The 25,452-nt window shown below is 46.6% G+C and overlaps 1 protein-coding gene across 2 annotated transcripts in view; it reads right to left on the bottom strand.

Annotated features, from left to right (window-relative positions):
- The window catches only part of LOC146042954 (putative pleckstrin homology domain-containing family N member 1), a 70,577-nt gene that overhangs the window by 34,127 nt on the left and 10,998 nt on the right, over positions 1-25,452 (bottom strand). Inside the window, exons 1-2 of one of the 2 annotated variants that reach the window (XM_083163250.1) lie at positions 24,639-24,730; positions 578-656 (exon numbers count right to left, since the gene is read on the bottom strand). Coding sequence is in view for 1 of the 2 variants with exons in the window: in XM_083163249.1 (XP_083019375.1) it covers positions 578-656 (79 nt within the window). In the remaining variant the exon portion in view is untranslated. Of the gene's footprint in view, positions 1-577; positions 657-24,638; positions 24,731-25,452 lie in introns of those variants that run through there. The other variant, XM_083163249.1, reaches the window with a different exon arrangement.

Consider the following 25,452-nt stretch of genomic DNA (forward strand, 5'->3'; position numbering starts at 1 on the left):
AGGTAGACATGGGAAAAGGTCGACATGGGTCTAGGTCGACATGGGAAAAGGTCGACATGGTTTTAGGTCGAAAGGTCATTAGTTCGACAGGTCGTTAGTTCGACAGATCATTAGTTTGACAATGTCTAGGTCGACAGTGAAAAGGTCAACATGGGTTTTTCACTGCATCGGGCACGGTGCCTCGCTACGCTTGGTTCACTATTTTATTCTCCCACCACGCCCTAGTGGATGGTAGGGCATGAAATACCACCCGTCGGCACATGTCAGCTCAAAAAAAAGTGAAAAACATCATGTCGACCTTTTGACTGTCGACCTAGACACTGTCGAATTAACGACCTGTCGAACTAACGACCTGTCGATCTAGAACCATGTTGACCTTTTCATATGTCGACCTAGACCATGTCGACCGTTTTCCATGTCGACCTAATGGTGTTGACTTAATGACTGTCTACCATTATGCTGTAGACCAAATGACCGCATCCCTTTATATATACATTATCACCTCAAAGATTTAATAAGCAAAACTATTGTACAATGACAGTAAAACAATCTGTGAAAGTGAAGCAAAACCACTTACTGTGCCAGCGAGCTCCTGCGGGATACAGCACAGCCCCCCATTCGGAGATGTACATGGCGAACTCGCTGCTGACTGGTTCCTGCAGAAATTGGAAATGCAGTTTAGAAATTGCACTAATGTTTCCTATGCAGCCTCCGTTAGTAATGTCACTAACCAGTAGCGCACGCAGGGGGGGTTTCTGAGTACACAGAAAACCCCCAGGAGTCTAAGAGCACTAGCTGAAAGCTGAGGGTCCCCTCTTTCCATGGGTACAAGAATTTTAAAAATCGGGCCTTGGGAACCGGAGATATCTGACTTCAAACAGTGGTCCCCATCCAAGCCTGTTAATTGCTCTTCCCAGTCAGATATTTTAGGTTCTGTCTGACTTACAGTTTTTCTGAGGGTATATTCCAAAAGCTGGGACTCTCCCCCTTTGATGGACACTAGTAGCTTGTCTCTACTGTTCCGAGAACCAGAGATATCAACCTTCCAGCTGCTGGTTACTGCCCCAGCTCCACACACCTGGTATATAGTTTTATATACTCGTTGGCAGATTGCTCTGCCTCCTGAACTCTGATTCCCTAGTCCCCAATACCATTTGGTAGATGAGATTCTCTAGGTTTTAATTCTTTTAAGAAATCTATTTCTGGGAACTGGAGATATCTGCAGTCAAGCAAGCTGTCCTCCCACCAGAAAATTATGAATAATAAGCCCACTCCACTATACACCCCTCCTCTGCATATTAAACATCCTCTACCACCCTGGAAGTTATGTATCAGGGCCCCTTCATTCAGCCCAATGCCCCCTTCTCCCACCTCATATCCCACCATCTGTGCAGTAAAGGGGTAATTAGTGGAAATTACTGATCCAGGCCCTACATGCTGAGCGGTTGATACAATACCCCCTAACACCCGTGGGACATCAAAGCTTCCCCCACCCCTACTGCTGGAGGATCGGTAGGGGCCCTAATACATTGCTATGCCCAGGGGTCTACACGGCTGTTGATGCCCCTGTATTATATATATGTATGTATGTATATATATGTATGTATATATATATATATGTGTGTATATATATATATATATATATATATATATTTTATTATTATTATTATTATTATTATTATTATTATTATTTATATACATTTGGTCTATCTATAATACTTTAACTGACCCGGCATATACTGGGTCACCTAAGTGTCCATCTCCGTGCTTTGCTCCGCCCCTCTGGAAACCCCCTTCTGAAAATCCTGCGTTTGCCACTGCTAACCTCCAATTTCATGGATATTGATTCAGCTCATAAATTATATTTAATACTTATGCCAGCAACATATCAACATACCTTCAATTTATTGGCAGAATCTATGCCAGCAGTCTCCAACCTGTAGCTTACGAGCTACAGTACCTGTAGCTTACGAGCTACAGTACCTGTAGCTCATGGTTGAAATTTGGGTCATTTTGAACCTAGCTGCAGTACTGCTAAGTCAACTAGAATCAGGGCCGTTTCTAGAGGCGGACAAGCCGTGCAGCAGCCCGGGGCGCCGCACGGCTTGTCCGCCTCTGAAACAGCCAGGGCGCCCGGCAGTCTAACCCCCCCGCCCGCAGCCGCAGCCGCAGCCGCTGCCGCTGTCTCCCCGGCCGCCCGACTCCACGCTGGAGAGGGGAGGGGAACGCATCGTGCGTTTCTCCGTCCCCTCGCCCACGTCACTGGGCTGCCGCTGTCAGCCAATAGGAGCTCGGGCGCGGGATAGGAGAGAAGCACGATGCGCTCCCCTCCCCTCTCCAAGTAAGTTTGTTACTGGGGGCATATGTTTGTGACACTGGGGGGCATATATCTGTGGCACTGGGGGGCATATATCTGTGGCACTGGGGGCATATATCTGTGGCACTGGGGGCATATATCTGTGGCACTGGGGGCATATGTTTGTGACACTGGGGGGCATATATCTGTGGCACTGGGGGGCATATATCTGTGGCACTGTGGGCATATATCTGTGGCACTGTGGGCATATATCTGTGGCACTGGGGGCATATGTTTGTGACACTGGGGGGCATATATCTGTGGCACTGGGGGGCATATATCTGTGGCACTGGGGGCATATATCTGTGGCACTGGGGGCATATATCTGTGGCACTGGGGGCATATATCTGTGGCACTGGGGGCATATGTTTGTGACACTGGGGGGCATATATCTGTGGCACTGGGGGGCATATATCTGTGGCACTGGGGGCATATATCTGTGGCACTGGGGGCATATATCTGTGGCACTGTGGGGCATATGTGTGGCACTGTGGGGCATAATTGTGGCACTGTGGGGGCATATATTTGTGGCACTGGGGGCATATGTGTGGCACTGTGGGGGCATATATTTGTGGGACTGTGGGGGCATATATTTGTGTCACTGTGGGGGCATATATTTGTGTCACTGTGGGGGCATATGTGTGGCACTGTGGGGGCATATATGTGGCACTGTGGGGTATATATTTGTGGCGCTGTGGGGGCATATCTGGCACTGTGGGGGCATATTAGTAAACAGCATCGGTTGTGCGGCAGCGGCACATGGGGCATAATGTGTAATGGGCATTACGATGTGGGGAGTATTGTGTAATTGCCATCACAGTGTGTGGTCTAATGGGCATCTTGGTGTGCGGTGTAATGTGTAATTGTCATCACGGTGTGCGGCGTAATATGTAATCGTCATCACAGTGTACGGCGTAATGTGTAATTGGCATCACAGATAAATAGTGTATAATGATTTAAGTAGCCTGTCATTGTGAGGCGTACTAGGTCATTGTGTGGCCTTCAGCCAGCCAACTTAAGTGCGGGAGGACAATAACAATTCCTGCAGCAACCAATGTCTGGTCTTGCAGGTTGCAAAAGTGTGATATAAGGTAATTGTTTTCCTGCTAGACCACGCCTTACATTAAGCCACACCCCTTTTAATATCAAGCCACACCCCCTATTTCGGCGCGCGCCTTCGGCGCGCGAAATTACTATAATACCATGCTATGTATTGGGGGGGGGGGGGGCGCATTTTTATTTCTTCGCCCTGGGAGCTAAATTGTCTAGAAACGGCCCTGACTAGAATGAAGTAACCTCTGATGAAGTGCCTCTAATCAGGACCTGACTTATACCCCTTTCAGACTGCACTTTTTGCCTGTTATTTTGCCGTTTTTTTTACCGTTTTAAAACGGTAATTTGTGCAGTCTGAAAGGTGCAGAGTGAATTTACCGGTTCTATTGAACTTGTATTACTAAACGGTAATAAAGCAGGGTCCTACCCGTTTCAGACCCGTTTTTTTTCATCCACTGTTTTGTATGGGTTATAACGAGTTCATTGTTGTGAAGGAACAAAAACTGCATTGAAATACAGTTTAAGGACAAAAACTGCATTGAAATACCATTTAAGGACAAAAACTGCATTGAAATACCGTTTAAAGACATGCGGTGCGAAAGGGGTTTTAGCTGGCAGACCCATTTTTAGAAACGTTTTAAAATACCTGGTCAAAGCCAGTTTTGCGGTCTGAAAGCAGCAATAAGGAACGACCACAAGCCAGGAAACGAGAACCCAAAAGCGACCGGCAGCTGCAGAGGTATCCAGTGTCAGTTTTGAATAGGAGACAGGATATTGTTCCGGGGATCCACGATGATACACACCACCGGGATCCATTGGTGGAAGACAGCAGCACAGCTGACACTCCCGCAGAGATAAGTAGGAAAGTAGATGGGAGTCCTGAGGGGATCCACAGGAAAGCCTCCATGCTGCATGTGGTTGTCAGATCGGTGTGGTGGGCCCAGGTACACAGAGAAATTACCAAAAAAAAACAACTTTTCTAGTAGTTTCATTTTTCTCGAGTAGCTCACACCCCAGATAACGAAAAATAAATTGTGTGTTGCGCAATTATCAGCAGCTGGTACAGGGTAGTCACTCCCCAAAAGTTTGCTACTAGAGAAAAAATAAATTTGCTCCTGAGGAAGCCGGAGTTTTATCCGGGGAAACGCGTTGAGCTGACCTTTAATTTACCCCCCCAACTGGTATCACCATCCACCTGTTGCTGCTGCTGCTTGAAACTGTCAACTCCTTCTGGACATTGCATGTGGGACAATTGCCTTTGCTCCTAATTATCCAGTATACAGAGTTGCCATTACATCAAGGTTCCAGAAAGTCCTGGTAATATCAGGATAACTTAAGGGCTACGTTTATATAAACACAATATTTCACATCTCCCATCGTCTCCATCATCATCTTTCCATCAACATCAAATAATTTCAGCAACACACATTCAACTGTGGATTGGTAATATCCTCATTATTTAACCAGTTGGAACACTGTGATCTATTTATATTAACAGCTATCTAATTCAAGCTGAGGTCACATTCATTGTGGTATTTTTATGTGAACACTTTGGTATATTTTTATATATTTTTTATATGAATGTGTATGTCTAATGTAATTTATGTTTAGTTATTAAAATATGAATTTTTAATTAACCGTCTTGCAAATCATTCAGCCAGCGCTGGCACACATAGATTTTTTTCACACCTCAGTTAAGGTTGGCGACTACTGATCTTTGCTGATTGGTGGTGTGTAATGGAGGTTAGTTCACATGGTGAATGGCTTAACTAGGGATTGGATTATTAATGGTATGCCTCCCAACTGTCCCAATTGTTGTGGGAGAGTCTCTATTTTTTTTGACTGTCCTGCGTCCGGGATCCCGACAGGCATTCACCTGCTGCCTGTTCTGCGGTGACTACAAGCTTTGTGCACACGAGTGGTTTGCGATAGCGGCATGCCTGAAAACAGGTCTGCCATCAGGAATTTTTGGGCCCAAGACTTACCGTAACCCGGCTCCTGCTCCCCCATCTCCTCTTCCGCTGAGCTGCAGCCCGGAAGTCCCACAGCACATTCTTCTTCAACTCAGGATGCCGGCGGAGAATTAAAATGCAGCACAGGCTGGTGAGCCAGTCAGAGCTTGCGTACCGGCAGCCACTCTGATTGGCTGCCGGTACTCGAGCTCTGATTGGCTCAAAAGCCAAAGCAGCATTTTAATAGGCCTCCGGCATCCTCTGTTGAATAAGCCTGTGCTCCGGGACCTGCTTTGTTCAGTGTACTGAGCGCAGCGCAGCAGAGGCAGTCAGGAGGGTTGCGGTGGGCAAAATTAGCTGCAAGGGCCCTTCAAGTAGCCGGGGCCTAGGACAGCTGTACCCACAGCACCCCCCTATTGGCGGCCCTGCCTAAAAAGCCATGTCCCTTTAACAGATACTATGCCCCTTTTGGGGGGGCATGTGGCAGGCCATGCGTAGGAATCCCCCAAAATGTTGGAAGGTAACATCTCACATAGGGGCAGATGTATTAAGCCTGAAGATGAGATAAAGTGGAGATAAAGTGGAGATAAAGTGAAAGGAGATAAAGCACCGGCCAATGAGCTGTGTTTGAAAATGACAGTTGGGAGTTGATTGGCTGGTGCTTTATCTCCTTTTACCGTATCTCCTCTTTATCTCCAGTTTATCTCTTCTCCAGGCCTAATACATCTGCCCCAATGTACTCCCATTCATATTTTTGCAGCGAGCCATTGAGCACATGACATCAGACCCTAGGCTAACATATCAGCATGATTTTCCTCTGTAGTGACATCATTCAATCTGATTAATTTATAGTAGAATTATCTATCAGCTCTCTTGTGAAATGGTATCTTATGGCAATGTTCTTAGAAATAATCATAGTTTAATTAGGAAACAAATCAGTTGCACTTTCATAATTACATGCAATGTTGACCATTATTTGAACAAAGACTCAGTTTATACAAAGGGGTTTAGATATTGTATGAAGCATCATTTTCAAATACCTGGTTCTTTTACTAGCTGTGTCTACTGGCTCATAAAAGCATTGAAATGTTAAATATCTGATATAAACATGATCAGTGCTGGATTTTACAAAAATAAACCAATTAGTGCCGATTGCACTTTTCACCAGGTTTTAGACTGAATGGGGATTTGCCCTATTCAAATGGCGAGACGATTTTTCACCTTAATGGATTAGCTGCCATTCCACATGTTTTTGCCACTTCCTGGCAAATTTGCTGCCATTTTTACCCCTTTTTGAGGCATTTTTCAACATGCCTTTTTGTATGTGAAAATTTATGGGAGAAAAATGCCTAAAAAAAAGCGGTGAAAAAGGCAGCTATTGAATAGCACGGTATCAAATTAGTTACATTTTTTTTTTTTACGACTATCTGGAACAATTGAATAGCCCTAAAGTCTTCTTCAGCCACAATACCTCTTTGGGTGTTTCTGTAGGTGCCATGTATTCAGTTTCATTGGAATACATGGCAACAGCAGTGGCAGCTTGTACCTTATGGTAGGAGGGGGGCTGCCGCTGGCTGAGATGCCGGCACTGCCCTACCACCGCTGCTACTCCTGGTCCCCGCAGCAATGTTTTTGGTTAGGTATCACAGGTATCACAGCAGGCCAGCAACTCCAAACTCTCAGCCTCTAATAACTTTAGTTATAAGGATATAGTACAGTCCCAGAATGCCCTGTCATAGTTTTGCTATTAATGAATTTTAAAACTGTTGCAGGGCATGCTGGGATGTGTAGGTTCTTAGCAGGTGGAGAGCCACAAATTGGCCGTGTGAATTAGTACCCTATTAAATGGCCATTAAATGGCCCTACACACGTAGAGATTTGTAGATCATTCTGAGCAATGACAGATCCCTCAGAATTCTCAGTAATATCGCTCAGCGCACAGCGATGTTTTCTGTGCTGTGTGCTGAGCGATCTGTCAGGGCAAGTGTTTTCCAGTGAGAACACTGCCTATGACCAGTGATAGCGATGCGCCGGGCCACGCATCACTATGGCCTCTACACACAGAGCAATATAGGGCCATTTACTAAGTGATCTAGTGAGTTCTTTAATGTCCCTAAATCACTACGTGTGTAAGGCCGATTAGTTTACCCCCGCATACACAATTATTGATATTTCACGAAACGCAAGACACAAGCCACACAGGCCCGTAGGTCTAAAGTAGACTAGAAAGATTTTGCACGATTTCATCCGATTTCGATGTTTCGGGATGATATATTGTCTGAAAAGTGCAACATTGTTTTGTTTTCCATCCGATGCGATGCGCGGTCCCGTGAGTGTCAGATAGGAGCCCCTAGGTTGGTCGTACATGCGATATATCATATGCAATATATTGCAGGAGGTTTGACTGATGTTACCAGTCCCTCTAGCCCTCTGATGGCCCACATACACTATGCAATTTGGGCATGATTTCACCCGATTCAGATAAATCGGGTCGTGAAATTGGCCCAAATCGTGCCAGCAGCGGTGGGGGATGCCGGCAACCAAAGAGCCAGGTGTAGGGGGCAGGGAATGCCATGGAGTGAACCAGGGAGCCGGGCAATAGAAGCCGCTGCCAGGCAGCGCCAGCGAGCACGCTTAAAATTTAAAAAAAGCCCATACTAATAAATGGGCAGCCACTGATTGGCTGAGACCTCTCTCAGCCAATCAGTGGCTGTCCATTCATTTGTACGGGGTTTTTTTTAAAGTGCTCCGTAGTTCCCTCCACCAATCTACAATATCTGAGAATCAGCAGTTATTAGCTGCCTATTACCATACATTGAATAGTACAGAGTACTCCAGACTCTGGGGTAGATTTACCATGAGGTCTTTATCGTTCCTTAAATTTTTAAAAAAGCCTATACTAATAAATGGGCAGCCACTGATTGGCTGAGACCTCTCTCAGCCAATCAGTGGCTGTCCATTCATTTGTACGGGTTTTTTTTTAAAGTGCTCCGTAGTTCCCTCCGCCAATCTACAATGTCTGAGAATCAGCAGTTATTAGCTGCCTATTACCACACATTGAATAGTACAGAGTACTCCAGACTCTGGGGTAGATTTACCATGAGGTCTTTATCGTTCCTTAAGTGAGGGCCGGCTTCGTCATGTTATCGTGGTAAAGCGGGTCCTGTTATCGGCAGCATGTATTATTATGACATCCGTTATGGGTGTGTGTTATCCTCCCCCGACGGGGATACGCGTCCTCCCATAACGGTTGTCAGCTGGGTCTTGTTAAAGTCGAGTTGCACACACACCATTTTAGGATAGTATGGCCGCCATTTTGGTTCGCAGAGTTGCGCAAATAAAGTATACATACCCGAGTCTGTGTGACAAAGTGGACCAGAAGCGCAGTCATACTATTACACATAAATTCATAATACCATACTTACAACAAATAAAATATAGTTAATTAAAGGTTTAGAGCACTACACATAGTTTAATCAGCATTACACACTTCTGTCTGTATAATGTTTGGTACCGTTACGTTCCGTTTCTTATGCGCAGTACTCCGGTCGTTGCGAAGTTTTCGCAACTCATATGGTCCGATAATTACGGACAAAATCCATATTTCAAGGACTATTTCTCTTATACTGTGTGAGACAAAGGAATCCAGTTAAAAACCGGTTCTTGTTGCTGTTTACAAACCCCGACGACGATGCCAGTACACAAAGGACACCAAAGTACTATCCTCCTGCACCAATCCAAACCAGGTGTAATACTTTGCCCCAATCACTGAGGACTGGACATCCGAACCCCTGACCAATAGGAATGGCCTTTGACCTCCCCCTTCTGACCCTATAAGATAGCTAACCCTGGGCTGCCTCGGTCACTTCGGCACTGCTCTTATCCCTCACCATTGACCGGGCTATAGTTCAATCTGAATATAGCGAGCTCCGACCGGACTGCACTGCACATATTTGAGATGGTAAACGGTTGCATTCCTTGTGCTTTCTTTTATTGTATTGTTGGCTGATTGTATTCTGTGCCTCCTTTCTTTCCCCTAGTAGTGTTTGAATTGTATTAGTATTGTTAAGGAAATTGTATCACTTGTTATCCTGTATTTTCTTCTTTCTGTAATCCCCTTTTGTCCGCTAGGGACTAAATATACTACTTTTGGAGAATCTTTCTCCTCACTTGTTATATCGTGGTCTCGTCTATTATTCACATCTAGGGATAAGGTGTATTACGGACTTTTTCACAATCTGGAACACTGTACCGAGTGCGCGGCTTGACCTATACCAGCAAAAGGGTGGAAGTGATTGATTATTTACCCATTGCTGGAGAGGCCAAGTCCGCGGCGGTGCAGGGTTCGAGAGGTGCTAGCGTCTGAACCCGAAGTACAATAAGTGAAATCCAAGGAAATATTAAGTCACGTGTTTTAAAGTATATTAAGTGTTTAGTAAGCTGTACTTTTGCCTGTCACAAGTAGTTTAACGGGGAATAGTGTCTTGAATTGCTTGTTTATTACAGTATATGTGCCACGTGCGAAAAAGTACGCACACGTGGAGGCAAAGGCCTGTGTTTATTATAGTACATAGAGGATTCCTTCTGTGCAAAACTATAATCTTTTATCGTTAGTTACTGCAGGGCCAGGGACTCCGCCACGTGGCGATAAGTTCTGGGCCTTTACTGTAATGTGAAGCGTCTATTGTGTATTACGTAAGGTACGCACGCACGTGCTTACGTTAGGAAATTTTCGCATCTTTGTACGTAATTTACGGATTGAGTGCGGGATTTATTTCGCATCTTTATACGTAATTTTCGGACCGAGTTAAGGGATTTATTTCGCATTTTCTGCACATTTCCTGCGTTCAGCGAAACCCAATTGCGACCTTACAAATACACTGTAGAACACGTGGGTGGCCGATTCATCGGCGGCCTGTGAACAGGTTTAACAAACACACGTACATAAGTGGCTGTTCACTGGCACTGCACATGCAGCACACAAAGGAACCCAGAGGTGGATAGTAGAAATCACTAGCTTTATTTAAAACAGTATGGTAACATACTGTGGATAAAGCGGTAATTAATAAAAGAAAATAAGTTTTTCTTTTATTGTTCATTTTTCCCAAAAACAAGCAACTCAAGCATTATTTTAATAGATTCCTATAGCCATTAAAGGGATTTATACCTGCATAAGTATCTAGTGAGAAACTACCAACCCGGGAAGATTTTCTGTACAGAAATATTGCAAGTTTAAGCGTAAGACCAAGGTGTAACTAGCACCCAGTGTGAAACAGTCATTGGGTGAACGGGTGTGTGACGACACGACTCAGCGCAGTCCAGAGTAGGACAAGGTTTAAGACATAGAGGCGCACATGACGACGTGCCCATAGGAACTGCCCCTTCCGTGGACCTACCTATTTTGATCCACCGGAAGGGTACAAGAAGCTAAATCGGAACCCAGTGATCTGATTAGCCACTTTAGAAATATACCAGTTTTGAGGATACAGGAAAAGCAAGTTTTTTTGTGTTCTGCAAAGCTCAGCCGCACCCTGCAAGTCGTGTAGTAATGCGTTACTGACCGTAAGCGAGTGGTGATTGAGTAGACGCAACCTCATAGAGTGGGCTTCACGCTTAGGTGCGGAATAGTGCCACGCTACGGAGAAGGAGTGTTTTGGGAGCGACTCACAGACAAACGACCCACCAGTTTATGCTAGCTGTGAACTTTTATTCCTGTAACAATGGGAAATAACGGGTCACACAGGGATACTGTGCTACTTAGGGAAGAATCACGCCTACCTAAAGGGTCGGCAGCATTCATAATGTGCAGGAAGCACGGTGAACGAGTAGTTGTTTACCAAGAGAAATGGAAAAAGATGACACAGGGCAGCAAGTTAGAATTTCCCAGTGTTGGTAGTTTTGATCCAGAGATCTTATCAGCAGTTAAAGATGAGATATGTTTACTTTCCTCACGTAAGAAGAGAGTAAAGCACATTGAAATTCTTAATTTGTGGCAGAAGGAAGGGCAGGAACAAAGGGGAATTGGACGTCTAGCAATAACAGATACAATCAGGCGCAGGAATGCAACCGCTCCCCCCCCTCCATATGTGCCGGAAGGGTTAATGACTGCTAAACAGAACATGAGTAAAGATGTAACTGTTACTAACCTGTACCCTGTTTTATCCCCTTACAAGGAAACCAGAGAGGAAAACGATCTACTGTTGACATCGGCCGTCTCTCATGCAATTAACATGCTTGAAGGAAAGGCTGAACCAGCAAAACCTGCTGCTGGGGCTCCAGCACAGGAAGAGGAGACGGCTGATGCTAACAGCGTAGTTGTGGACCCAGGTAAGAAAGCACCACACAGCACAGACACAGGCAACCCCATACCAGGACCCAGTAATGCGGATGTGGTGCAAACATACCCAGTACGTACATGGAGGTTCCCTATGGTAAGGCAGACAGAGAGGGTGTGATACCTACCAGGAAGATCACCATGTTAAATCCATGGACATGGTTAGAGCTGCGATCCATCATATCAGATTTCCCTGATCCTAGGAAAGATCTGACCTTATGCCAGAAATTTGTAAGGGATCTGTGAAACTCTGATGAACCCACCAACAAGGATTGGAGAATCATGTTGAGGGCCTGTCTCCCTACTCACATCGACATCTTGAAATTCATTCAGGATAGCGGGTTGAGAGGAGATAGGAAATAAATGATGAGATCAACCAAGAAAATATACGCCTAATCAACTTGCAATTGGGAGTATATTTTCCTGCGGCAGTGGAATATAGCAAGATATTCACTATCAAACAAAAGGATGGTGAATCAGCTAGCGAATATTTCAACCGGGGTTTGATGATGGTATCCAAACACACTGGTGTCGCCGATCCTAAGGATAACCCACACCTGAGGGAGATGGTTGTCTCTGTGCTAGTGGAGGGGCTGAGAGAGAAATTGAGGACCAGGGTCCAGACATCTTTCCCGAATTGGCGAGGAATGACAGAAAAAGCCCTACGGGAATCTGCTGTCGACCATGACAAAAACATACTGAGAAACAGAGAGATGCAAACCAAAAAATTAATGGCGGTTAGCATCCAAGCTTTTGCTAATGTCCCAAATAAAACTGCATACCAACCAAACACCAGAGACACAGGGAGAAAACCCATGGTATGCTACAACTGCAACAGAGAGGGACATTTTGCACATCAATGCAGGTCAGGAAACCCCAGGAGAAACAGAACACATAGGCGAGAATGGGAATCTCACCAGGGTGAGACACGGAGATACACAACCCCTAGACAATGGGAGGAGACAGACAGGTCACGCAACATGCCTCCTCCCCATTTGATGGCTGACACCGTACTAAGGGCAACCCAGATAAGACAATAGGAAACAGGTCATACCTGTATCCTACAGCCAGTTAGATTGACACAACACCTTAGAGAGGAACCTCAGGTAAAGGTTGATATAGCTGGCGTAAGACAAACCTTTTTGGTTGATACAGGAGCGGCCAGATCTGTTCTCAACACTCCCCTTCACTTGGGTTTCACTGATCAATCAGTAGCAGCAATTGGGGTAACAGGAAAAGTACAACATTACCCACTGACAAAACCAGCAGACGTTACAATCGGGCCTCTGCATACCAAACATTCTTTCCTGTTGGCTGCAGCGGCTCCGACAAACCGCCTGGGTAGAGACTTACTATGTAAGATGGGATGTGTCATCTATTGCACCCCTGATGGGGTATTTCTGGACACTCCTAGAAATCTTGCACAGGAAGTGCAAGATTTGCTGGACACTCCTCAGAGGCTAATGTTGTATTCAACTGTTGTAGATTCAAATCCATCTAGGGTAGCTGAAATTACAGCACAAATACCGAGTTCCCTTTGGACTAAAGATGGACAGGATGCTGGGTTGATGGCAAACGTAGCTCCAGTAAAGATTTGTTTAAAAGAAGGCAGGATAGCCCCAAAAATACCGCAATACCCATTAAAACCAGAAGTCGAACTAGGTGTGTACCCTGTTATCCAACGCTTGCTCCACCAAGAAATCCTAGTTCGAACCTCCAGCACGGCCAATAGTCCCATCTTTCCGGTAAAGAAAAGTGGAGGGAGGGGCTACAGACTAGTGCAGGATCTAAGAGGGGTAAACAAAATAGTTGAGAGCCAATTCCTCGTAGTGCCAAACCCAGCTGTCATCCTGATGCAAATTCCACCTCACTGTACTCATTTTACAGTCATTGATTTATGTTCTGCTTTCTTCTCTGTCCCTTTACATCCTGACAGCCAGTACCTGTTCGCCTTTACATACAGAGGAGTACAGTATACCTGGACCCGACTCCCTCAGGGATTCATAGACAGCCCTAGCATCTTCTCCCAGGCCTTGCATGATTGTTTACAATCCTTTCAACCTTTGAATGGTTCGATACTAATACAATATGTTGATGACTTATTGTTGTGTTCTGAGTCACTGGAGTCATCAGTAGATGACACTCGACAGCTGCTGATGCATCTCTCAGAGACAGGACATAAAGTATCCAAGGATAAATTACAATTATGTCAGACCAGGGTTAAGTATCTGGGCCACTGTCTTACCCAAGGGCTGAGACACCTCACTGACGACCAAATCCAAGCGATTCAAAACATGGTACTGCCGCAGACCCAGCACCAGATCCGTACGTTCCTAGGCATGTGTGGATACTGTCGCAATTGGATCCCAGGATTCTCTATTCTGGCATTACCACTGCAAGAAATGGTTTCCTCAACTAAGCCAGATCGGGTTTCTCATACTGAGGAATCTGAACTGGCTTTCGAGGAACTAAATGTGAGCCGAACAAAGGCCCCAGCACTGGGAATGCCAGATTACGGGAAACCCTTTGAACTGTACGGAACAGAATCAGCTGGGTGTGCGGCAGGAGTACTTGTCCAAAAACATGGTGATGCCAGCCAACCAGTAGCGTACTACAGTGGCCAATTGGACACAGTAGCACGCTCACTCCCAACTTGCTTACGAAGCATAGCTGCAATAGCACAACTAGTAAGCAAGAGTGAGGATGTGGTGTTAGGACACGATTTAACTGTTCATGCTCCCCATGCTGTCTCTGCCCTCCTAAACTCTGCCCAAACACAACATGTGTCCTCAGCTCGGTTCACCAAGTGGGAACTGGCGCTGATGGCCCCAGTAAATATTACCATAAAAAGATGCAACACACTGAACATAGCCACATTCCTACCTCATGTGCCCTCCAAGGCACAAAGGGTGGGGGTTGATGGGAATGTTGCTGAAAATGGTAAGGCAGAGTTTAGTGAAGGTGAGGACAAACATGATTGCATGACCTACCTAAATCAGACCTTTACAGCACGTCCTGACATAAGCGACAGCCCATTAAGTGAGGTAGACATAACCTTATTCACTGATGGTAGCTGTCATAGACAAACGGAGACGGGAGAACTGTGCACAGGCTACGCTGTAGTAGATGGAGAAGGTATTGTGGAAGCTGAACCCCTAGGACCACCTCACTCAGCACAAGTAGCGGAACTGGTGGCACTGACCAGAGCATGTGAACTGGCCAAAGGAAAATCAGTTAACATATATACCGACTCCAGATATGCTTTTGGAGTAGTGCATGATTTTGGGGCCCTATGGTACCTCAGAAATTTCAATACGGCGGCTGGCACAACAGTGGCGCATGTGACATATATCAGAAAACTTCTGGTAGCTATCCAGCTTCCAGACAGAGTGGCTGTTATTAAGTGCAAAGCTCACACATCAGAGAAGGACCTGGTGTCCCTTGGTAACAGCCGCACTGATGAGGCAGCGAAAAGGGCCGCATGCCCTGTTAATATTTCTACCCCTCCTATAAACCTCTGTACACTTAACATGGTATCCACATCAAAACTGATAGACATGCAGAATTTGTGTTCCCCACAGGAGAGAGCAGTATGGAAGTCGAAGGGATGTGGCCAAGAGTCCACTGGACTTTGGAGAGATGGACAGGGGAAACCAGTGGCCCCCAGGGCATACCTAGTCTAGCCGAGGCGGCCCATGGGCTGACACATCTTGGGAAGGAAGGTATGTGCAAGCTGGTAAAGGCCTACTGGTGTGCACCAGGGTTCGCTTCTCAAGCAGGTAGAGTGGCAATGTCATGCCTCACCTGTTTGAGGAAGAATATTGGAAAAGCCATCCCAACAGAGCCATCCCACATCCCTCCTACAGAAGGCCCTTTCCAGGTAATACAAATCGACTTCATACAGTTACCACCCTGTAGAAATTTGAAGTATGTGTTAGTATGTGTTGACATGTTTTCCAGCTGGGTGGAGGCTTTCCCCGCTGCCTCCAACACTGCTACCTTTACAGCTAAGAAAATATGTCAAGAGTTTGTCTGTAGATATGGTATCCCAAAGGTCATCGAGAGTGACAGAGGCACTCATTTCACAGGAGAAGTCTTCCAAATCATGTGTAAACTCCTGGGAATTAATAGTAAACTTCATACTCCATATCGACCCCAAGCGAGCACCAAAGTTGAGAGAATGAATGGTACTATTAAGAACAAATTGGGTAAAGTTATGGCTGAAACAGGGTTGTTATTGCCAGAGGCACTGCCCATTGTGCTGTATAGCATTAGGACCACTCCCAGAGCTCCGCTTAACTTGTCCCCCTTCGAGATATTGTTTGGCCGGCAGCCACACGTCATGATAGACCCACAGGATGATCTCAAGTGTAACAATGAACTAACTGTACAATATATCCTAAAGCTAAACAAACAGCTGAGGAAACAACAAAAGGAACTGAATTTGCTGACACCTGACATGCCTATTGAGAACTGTCATAATCTTAAACCAGGAGACTTTGTTATGATCCGCAATTTTTTACGCTCAGGTTGTTTGATAGACCGTTGGGAAGGACCGTACCAAGTTTTGTTGACCAGCACTACATCAATTAAAGTCGCAGAGAGAGAGACTTGGATACATTTGTCCCACTGCAAGAAAGCCAGTAACCCGGAGTCCCCTTGTGCAGAGAGCGAAAGAGAAGAAATATCGCTAAAGGCATTGTTCCGGGAGGATTGAAAGGCAGCTAAGGTCGAGCAACCTGTACGAGCAAAAGTTAAAGAGCAGAGCAATAAAATACCCCTGGTAGAGATGATGGAAGGACTCCAAGCAACAGGTTCATGGTTATATTTCTATTCCTTTGTTTTTTTCCTGTTTCCCCTTCTTCACCCAAAAGATACTCGGTGGCTGCCACACTCTAGAGCGATCAGAGCGGAGTTCTGACAGTGTACTAATGGACCCAGACCAGGGTGAAGTAGAATCCCTAAACAAGCCTGATACTTTACCCATAACAGGAGAGGGTAAGAGGTATGAGGGGAACGTAGTTCAAGGGCAATGTGATGAGTTATTGTCAGGTGAGTACTGTGTTTGTACATATTGTCAGCCACAAATGGAAGAAGAATGCATCCAGCGATGTCAGTCGATGGGTAAGGCAACTACGAGCCGACATCCCTTGAGTGATTACCACTCATTAGTGGGTAAGGTCTTAAACCAAACAGAATGCTGGGTGTGTTCACAAGTATTACATAAAAGAAGTAGTGTAGGCCTAGTCCCATATCCGCTAAATATCTCTGAGATAAGCGTCTTAAATAAGGGGAGGCCACTGGATAAGAAATACCTGTATACCAGGTCCCCTAGCCTTAGATTATACCCATACCAAGTGGATAAGTCCCGATAAGTCCCTGGTATGTATGAACTTCTCTAGTTCCAGAACGATTGGTACTTGGGAAGTGACATGGCACAACCAGACGATAACTTATTCCCAGCGTCCAGATGGAGAGCCTATTGATAAGGAATTGTTATTAACCCCTTCCCGACATTTGACGTACATTTACGTCATGGTCGGGAAGTACTTCCCGACACATGGCATAAATGTACGTCATGACTTCTAACTGTCACCGCGTCTATAGACGCGGTGACAGTTTGGAGATGTCTGCTGTCCCTGACAGCAGACATCCCCCCTCGCTGCCCAGGGGGGGCAGGGATGCCCCCCCGGTCGGCGATCGCTGTGATTGGCTGTTCAAATGTGAACAGTCAATCACAGCGTTTCCCGTGTTACCGGCGGCTAAGCCGCTCGGTAACACGGTGATCGGTGCTGTTAAGTACAGCACCGATCACCAGCCCCCCCTCCCACCCACCCGGCAGCTCACCCGGCAGCTCACCCGGCAGTCCCTGGCCTGCAGTCCCTCCTTCCGGCAGCAGCAGCAGCGCACGCAGCGCTCCCCCCCTCCCACCCCCCCGTCAGCTGCAGCATTTTATAAAATAAACAAAATAAATAAAATAACATAAAATGTACTGAATTATATATATATATATATATATATGTGTGTATATATATATGTGTGTATATATATATATATATATACACATATACTGTATATATATGTGTATATATATATATATACACATATATATATACATATATACACATATCTCCTATATATTTGGCTAAATCTGTCACTCAAAGTGGGTGTCTGTGTCTATAACGCTCTGTTCCTGGACTTTCCTCTTAATGTGTGATTGCCTTCATCTGTGCTGAACAGCTTTCTGAGAAATTAACCTGTTTAAAACAGGTGCTGGCAATCATACATTAAGGGGAAGTCTAGAAACAGAGCATTGTGTCCCTCCTGGAGAGGGTCATGTTGGGAGGTATGTGACAGAGAACCAGCCCAGTGAGCCCACAGACAGTGCCAGACACCCACTGCCTTCCCATGTTGCCCGGCACTGCTACTCCACAGCCACCAGGTGAGCGCCCCCCTCCCGCGATTTGCGGCAAACCCCCCCCCCGCTCCCCCGCGACCCCCCCTACCGCGATTCGCAGCAAAAACACCCCCGCGACCCCCCCTCCCGCGATTCGCTGCAAAAAGAACCCTCCACGACCCCTCCCGCAATTTGCGGCATAACCACCACCCCGCGACCCCCCCCTCCCGCGAATCGCTGTAAACCCTCCCCCCTGACCCCCCCCGATTCGCGGAAAAAACACCCCCCCCGCGACCTCCCTCCCGCGATTCGCGGCAAAAAGGACCCCCCCGCGACCCCCCCTTGCACGATTGGCGGCACCCCCCCTGCGACCCCCCTCCCGCGATTCGCGGCACCCCCCCCCCCGCAATTCGCAGCAGCCCCAGGATTAAATGGCACATGCAAAACACTGACATGGCTATGGTCGACAATGAAAAAAGTTGACATGAGTTTTTGAAGATTTATTTTTAATTTTTTCATATTCATTGTCATGTGTCGACATGGACACCAATGAAGTGGCACACTTATGTCAACATTTACATGTGTTGACCTTTCTGTGTTGATTTTTTCTTGTGGCGATTCGCGTCACACCCCCCGCAACCCCCCCTCCCGCGATTCGCGGCACCCCCCGTGACCCCCCACCTCCCGCAATTCGCGGCAACCCCCCACCGGAACCCCTGTGAACCCCGCCCTCCCGCGATTCACGGCACCCACCCCCGCAATTCGCGGCACCCCCCCCCCCGTGATTCGCGGCAGCTCCAGAATTAAATTGCACATGGAAAACACTGACATGGCTATGGTCGACAATGAAAAAGGTTGACATGAGTTTTTGAAGTTTTTTTGTCATTTTTTGAATATTTTCATATTCATTCTCATGTGTCGACATGGACACCAATGAAGTGCCACACTTATGTCAACATTTACATGTGTTGACCTTTCTGTGTTGATTTTTTTCTTGTGGCGATTCGCGTCACACCCCCCGCAACCCCCCCTCCGGCGATTCGCGGCACCCCCCCGCGACCCCCCCCTCCCGCAATTCGCGGCAACCCCCCACCGGAACCCCCATGAACCCCGCTCTCCCGCGATTCGCGGCACCCACCCCCCGCAACCCCCCTCCCGCAAATCGCGGCACCCCCCGCGATTCGCGGCAGCCCCAGGATTAAATGGCACATGCAAAACACTGGCACGGCTATGGTCGACAATGAAAAAGGTTGACATGAGTTTTTGAAGATTTATTTCATTTTTTGAATGTTTTCATATTCATTGTCATGTGTCGACATGGACACCAATGAAGTGGCACAGTTATGTCAACATTTACATGTGTTGACCTTTCTGTGTTGAGTTTTTCTTGTGGCGATTCGCGTCACACCCCCCCGCAAACCCCCCTCCCGCGATTCGTGGCACCCCCGTGACCCCCCACCTCCCGCAATTCGCGGCAACCCCCCACCGGAACCCCTGTGAACCCCGCCCTCCCGCGATTCGCGGCACCCAACCCCGCGACCCACCCCTCCCGCAATTCGCGGCACCCCCCGTGATTCGCGGCAGCTCCAGAATTAAATTGCACATGGAAAACACTGACATGGCTATGGTCGACAATGAAAAAGGTTGACATGAGTTTTTGAATTTTTTTTTTTTCATTTTTTGAATGTTTTCATATTCATTCTCATGTGTCGACATGGACACCAATGAAGTGCCACACTTAAGTCAACATTTACATGTGTTGACCTTTCTGTGTTGATTTTTTCTTGTGGCGATTCGCGTCACACCCCCCCACCCCCCCCACTCCCGCGATTCACGGCACACACACACCCCCCCGCGATTCTCGGCACCCCACCCCGTGACCCCCCCTCCCGTGATTCACGGCACATGCCCCGCGACCCCCCCTACCATGATTGGCCGCAACCCCCGCCCCCGTAACCCCCCTCCCGCGATTTGCGGCAACCCACCCCGCGACCCCCCTCCCGCTATTCTCTGCAATCCCTCCCCTCCCGCGATTCGCAGCATCCACCCCCCCACAACCCCCCCTCCAGCAAATCGCGGCACCCCCCGCGACCCCCCCTCCTGCAATTCGCGGACACCTAAGTTGCAATACAGGGCATCTTTCATACAATTCTAACCATATTTCTCATATACAAACGTTCACAAATTAAGGGGGCGCAGCCCCTTACGACGGTGTGAAGAGCGCCCGTAGGGCGCGATGAATCACCTAGTATATATATATATGTGTATATATATATATATATATATATACACATATATATATATATACACATATATATATATATATATATATATATATATATATACAGATACATAGATAGAAAGATATTCCCGACATATGACGTATATATATACGTCATGGTCGGGAGGTACTTCCCGACCGAAGACGTATATATACGTCATGGTTTTAAACTGTCACCGCGTCTATAGACGCGGTGACAGTTTGGAGATGTCTGCTGTCCCTGACAGCAGACATCCCCCCTCGCGGCGATCGCTGCGATTGGCTGTTCAAATGTGAACAGCCAATTGCAGCGTTTTCTGTGTTACCGACGGCTAAGCCGCTCGGTAACACAGTGATCGGTGGTGATCGGTGCTGTTAAGTACAGCACCGATCACCACCGATCGTCAGCCCCCCCCCTCCCACCCGGCAGCCCCCCCTCCCTCCCACCCACCCGGCTGCCGCAGCGTCAGCACCAATGTTCCCTCTAATTTTACGAAGGCTGTGTGCGGCAAAAGATTTTGGCTGTGCAACTTTGGAAGGAAATTTAAATGATTGTCTGTCACTGGAAAATGGCGTTCAGCATTTGTGTTAAATTTACTTCAAAATGATATTAAACATTTAAACATTCAAAACACAGCACACAATGTAGTTATTGGGTGAAACACACATTAATTGAGTCCACAACTGCAAAAAGGGACGACTGCTGCTTTGTGCGCTCTGTTGTAATGTCTGTGCGCACGCTCGTCGAGTTGTGTGCGCGCGCACACGCGCATAGCTTAGAGGGAACACTGGTCAGCACCCCTCCCACCCCCCCACCAGCCGCAGCGCCAGCCGCCCTCCCAAAGCTGGTGAGCAAAATGGGGTCACATGTGGGGGGGTTCCACTGTATTGATGCTTCGGGGGTCTTGCTAATGCGACATAGCACCCACCATTCATTCCACCACCAAATATCACTCCTTCCCTTCTGAGTCCTGCCATGCACCCAACTGGTATTTTTTGGTCACATATGAGGCATTGCCGTACTCGGGAGAAATTGGGGCACAGATTTTGGGGTGCTTTGTCTCCTTCATTCCTTGCGAAAATGAAAAATTTTGAGCCAGAACTGCATTTTTGTGTAAAAAATTACATTTTTTTATGTGTTAAATTGGTGACCCGGGGAAAGACAAAAAGAAGCGCAGCCATACTATTACACATAAATTCATAATACCATACTTACACCAAATAAAATATAGTTAACCCCTTCCCGACATTTGACGTACATTTACGTCATGGTCGGGATGTACTTCCCGACACATGGCATAAATGTACGTCATGCCTTTGAATTGTCACCGCGTCTACAGACGCGGTGACAGAGGGACGATGTCTGCTGTCCCTGACAGCAGACATCCTCCCTCATTGCCCAGGGGGGCAGCGATGCCCCCCGTCATGGGCGATCGCTGCGATTGGCTGTTCAAACGTGAACAGCCAAAAGCAGCGTTAAACTGTGTGATGTGTAAAATTTAGACTCTGCTGCCCCCTAGTGTCCAAAAAAATTAAAGGAGGTTGAAATAATGATGTAATAATAAAGTTTAGATATGGTTTATGTTAGTTATTAACTATTTTGAGTGGTATGATTATTTGTCTCACAAGCAGAAAATGTAACATTTTGCAAATTGCAAAATGTTAAATTTTTTTACGACATTTTGGTATTTTTCACAAAAAAAAAAAAACTGTATCGACCAAAATTTACCACTAATTTAAAGTACAATGTGTCACGGGAAAACAACCTCAAAATCACTGGGATAAGTAAAAGCAAAAAAAAGTTATCCCCACTTAAGTGATACCTGTCAGATTTGAAAAAAAGGCCTCTGTCAGGAAGGCAAAAACAGGCTGTGTCGGGAAGGGGTTAATTAAAGGTTTAGAGCACTACACATAGTTTAATCAGCATTACACACTTCTGTCTGTATAATGTTTGGTACCGTTACGTTCCGTTTCTTATGCGCAGTACTCCGGTCGTTGCGAAGTTTTCGCAACTCATATGGTCCGATAATTACGGACAAAATCCATATTTCAAGGACTATTTCTCTTATACTGTGTGAGACAGAGGAATCCAGTTAAAAAACGGTTCTTGTTGCTGTTTACAAACCCCGACGACGATGCCAACACATAAAGGACACCAAAGTACTATCCTCCTGCACCAATCCAAACCAGGTGTAATACTTTGCCCCAATCACTGAGGACTGGACATCCGAACCCCTGACCAATAGGAATGGCCTTTGACCTCCCCCTTCTTACCCTATAAGATAGCTAACTCTGGGCTGCCTCGGTCACTTCGGCACTGCTCCTATCCCTCACCATTGACCGGGCTATAGTTCAATCTGAATATAGCGAGCTCCGACCGGACTGTGCTGCACATATTTGAGACGGTAAACGGTTGCATTCCTTGTGCTTTCTTTTATTGTATTGTTGGCTGATTGTATTCTGTGCCTGTTTTCTTTCCCCTAGTAGTGTTTGAATTGTATTAGTATTGTTAAGGAAATTGTATCACTTGTTATACTGTATTTTCTTCTTTCTGTAATCCCCTTTTGTCCGCTAGGGACTAAATATACTACTTTTGGAGAATCTATCTCCTCACTTGTTATATCGTGGTCTCGTCTATTATTCGCATCTAGCGATAAGGTGTAATACGGACTTTGTCCTTAAAGTGTATCCACAGATTAGAGACTAAGTACTGCGAAGGGATCTCCTATTACTGCATTGATTCAAGCGTGTACAATACACAGTAAAGGTACTCTACGCTACACTTTGTTCGCACGTAGCTAGGAATAAAGGGTACGCAAGTTACGGAAAAAGTACGTAACCTACGCTTTTCACTTATTGTTCTTTGGTTATATAAATATCGGTATTGATAGTCTCCATCCTTCTAACGCTCTGCACTGCTTATTGGTCTCTGGCGTCTTCAAATTAAAACTGTGCATGCGCCGGATAATATTCGCATGGGATGCTGGGAAATGGATGGTGCTGTATACCCAGTCGCACATGCAGTTTTAATTTGAAGACGCCAGAGACCAGCAAACGGTGCAGAGCGCTAGAAGGTTGGAAACGCGCAACGCAAGAAAAAGCTTGTGAACAGCGACAGGGTTCCATAAGGAACAAAGCACTGCAGCGCCATAATGCACGTGGATAGCGCACATTCCCCTGATTGATGAATGCTAAATCAAAATTAAGTTTTGGTCCTTTCTACTAGTGTGCTGCAGATCATTTTCAGGCTAGGGATGGCAATCGACTATTGATGTTCCCAAAACATCGATGATTGGGACCTAGTGATCGATGTTTTGACCATCAATAGTGGATGGTCATATAGTTTTCAGCCATCGATGGAAGGCTTCCGATGGCAATGTTTTTTATTTCCGCTCTGCCTGTCCATTACGACACGACTCCTTGAACTGTTCTGGTTGGGTTCATTTGTTCTACGGCATGATGGTCGACAGTCATTAGGTCGACATGGGAAAAGGTCGACATGGTTAAAGGTCGAAAGGTCATTAGTTCAACAGGTTGTTAGTTCGACAGATCATTAGTTCGACATTGTCTAGGTCAACAGTCAAAAGGTCAACATGGAGTTTTTTACTGTTTTTTTTACCTGAATGTCAACACAGTCGACATGGACACAGTTTAAAGTGCACCGCATCGCCCGCTGCACTTGCAATGCGTCAGGCATGGTGCCTCTCTACACTTGCACACTATTTAATTCTCCCATCACGCCCTAGTGGATGGTAGGCCATGAAATACTGCCTGCCGGCACGTATTGGCTCAAAAAACAGTGCAAAACCCCTTGTCGACCTTTTGACTGTCGACCTAGACACTGTCAAACTAATGACCTGTTGAACTAACGACCTGTCGAACTAATGACCTTTCGACCTAGAACCATGTCGACCTAGAACCATGGCGACCTAGACCCATGTTGACCTTTTCCCATGTGGACCTAATGGTGTAGATCTATTGACTGTCGGCCATCATCCTGTAGACCAAATTACCGTTTCCCGCCAGGCTAACTTTCAAGTATCAAAGCAGCGGCCAGGCAGGCCACCGGGAGGTGCAAGCACGCACAGAAGACTTTAACTAGATCACTCAAAGGTTCTTCTGTGCATGTGCGACTATTCGATAGCGGGAACTATAGATGGTAGATGATAGAATTCTTTAACACCATCGATGGTACATGCTTAAAACGCCATCAATGGCAATCATCGACAGGGGATGTGTCGATGGCTATCCCTATTCCAGGCTTGTTATGTAGGCCTATGACTCACAGTCACAACACAGAAGTCCATGCGGCAATCCAGAGGTGTCAGGTGACAGAAATCCTGCAACAGCACAGTAGCTCCGGTGTGTTCCCATTGAGGCTTTTTAGATTAATACAACTCTTGGTGAAGTCTTTGGAGAATCTTTAGTCACAGGCTGCAATAATAAAAATTTGCAGTTGCACTGTGAAATTCATTTGAAACATTTCAGGAACTGCTTGCACTGAACAACATCTATAACCATGGCCCTTATTCTGATCGGTGCGGCCCGATCAGAATATGCGGCCGCAACCGTGCAGGCGAATCCCCGCCTTCCATACGGATCGCCACCTGCCGTCCGTACGCGGATATGTGGCGATCCGCATGAAAGTGGACGGGGATACGCCTCCTCCGTCTTGGGAGCTGCCCCTGCATTCGATGGTCGTCGAACATCGAATGCAGGGCCGCATGCTCCACCAGGTCCCGCAACACAAGACCACACGGACACTTGTCCGTGTGAAATCATGTATGGGGGCGGGCAGCTGACATCCGGCGATGTCAGAGGCCCGCCCCGTACCCACGCGTCACGGCCTCATTACCATGCATACGCCTCGCGTTTGCATGGGAACGCCCATGAAACGCGGGGCGTATGCATAGGGTAATGAGGCTAAGTAGCCCCTCACGCCCCTCTACGCCCCCTGTGCGGCGTATAAAGAATCCATGCGGCGAAATCGCCTGCACATGCGCAGAGTGACCTCTGCACATGCGCAGACGATAAACATCGGCGGGCCGTACGCAAGCGGGAATATCCGCACCGATCAGAATAAGGGCCCATGTGTGCACT

The sequence above is a fragment of the Crinia signifera genome, chromosome 19 (assembly GCF_055691185.1).
Source record: "Crinia signifera chromosome 19, ASM5569118v1, whole genome shotgun sequence".
Classification (NCBI taxonomy): domain Eukaryota; kingdom Metazoa; phylum Chordata; class Amphibia; order Anura; family Myobatrachidae; genus Crinia; species Crinia signifera.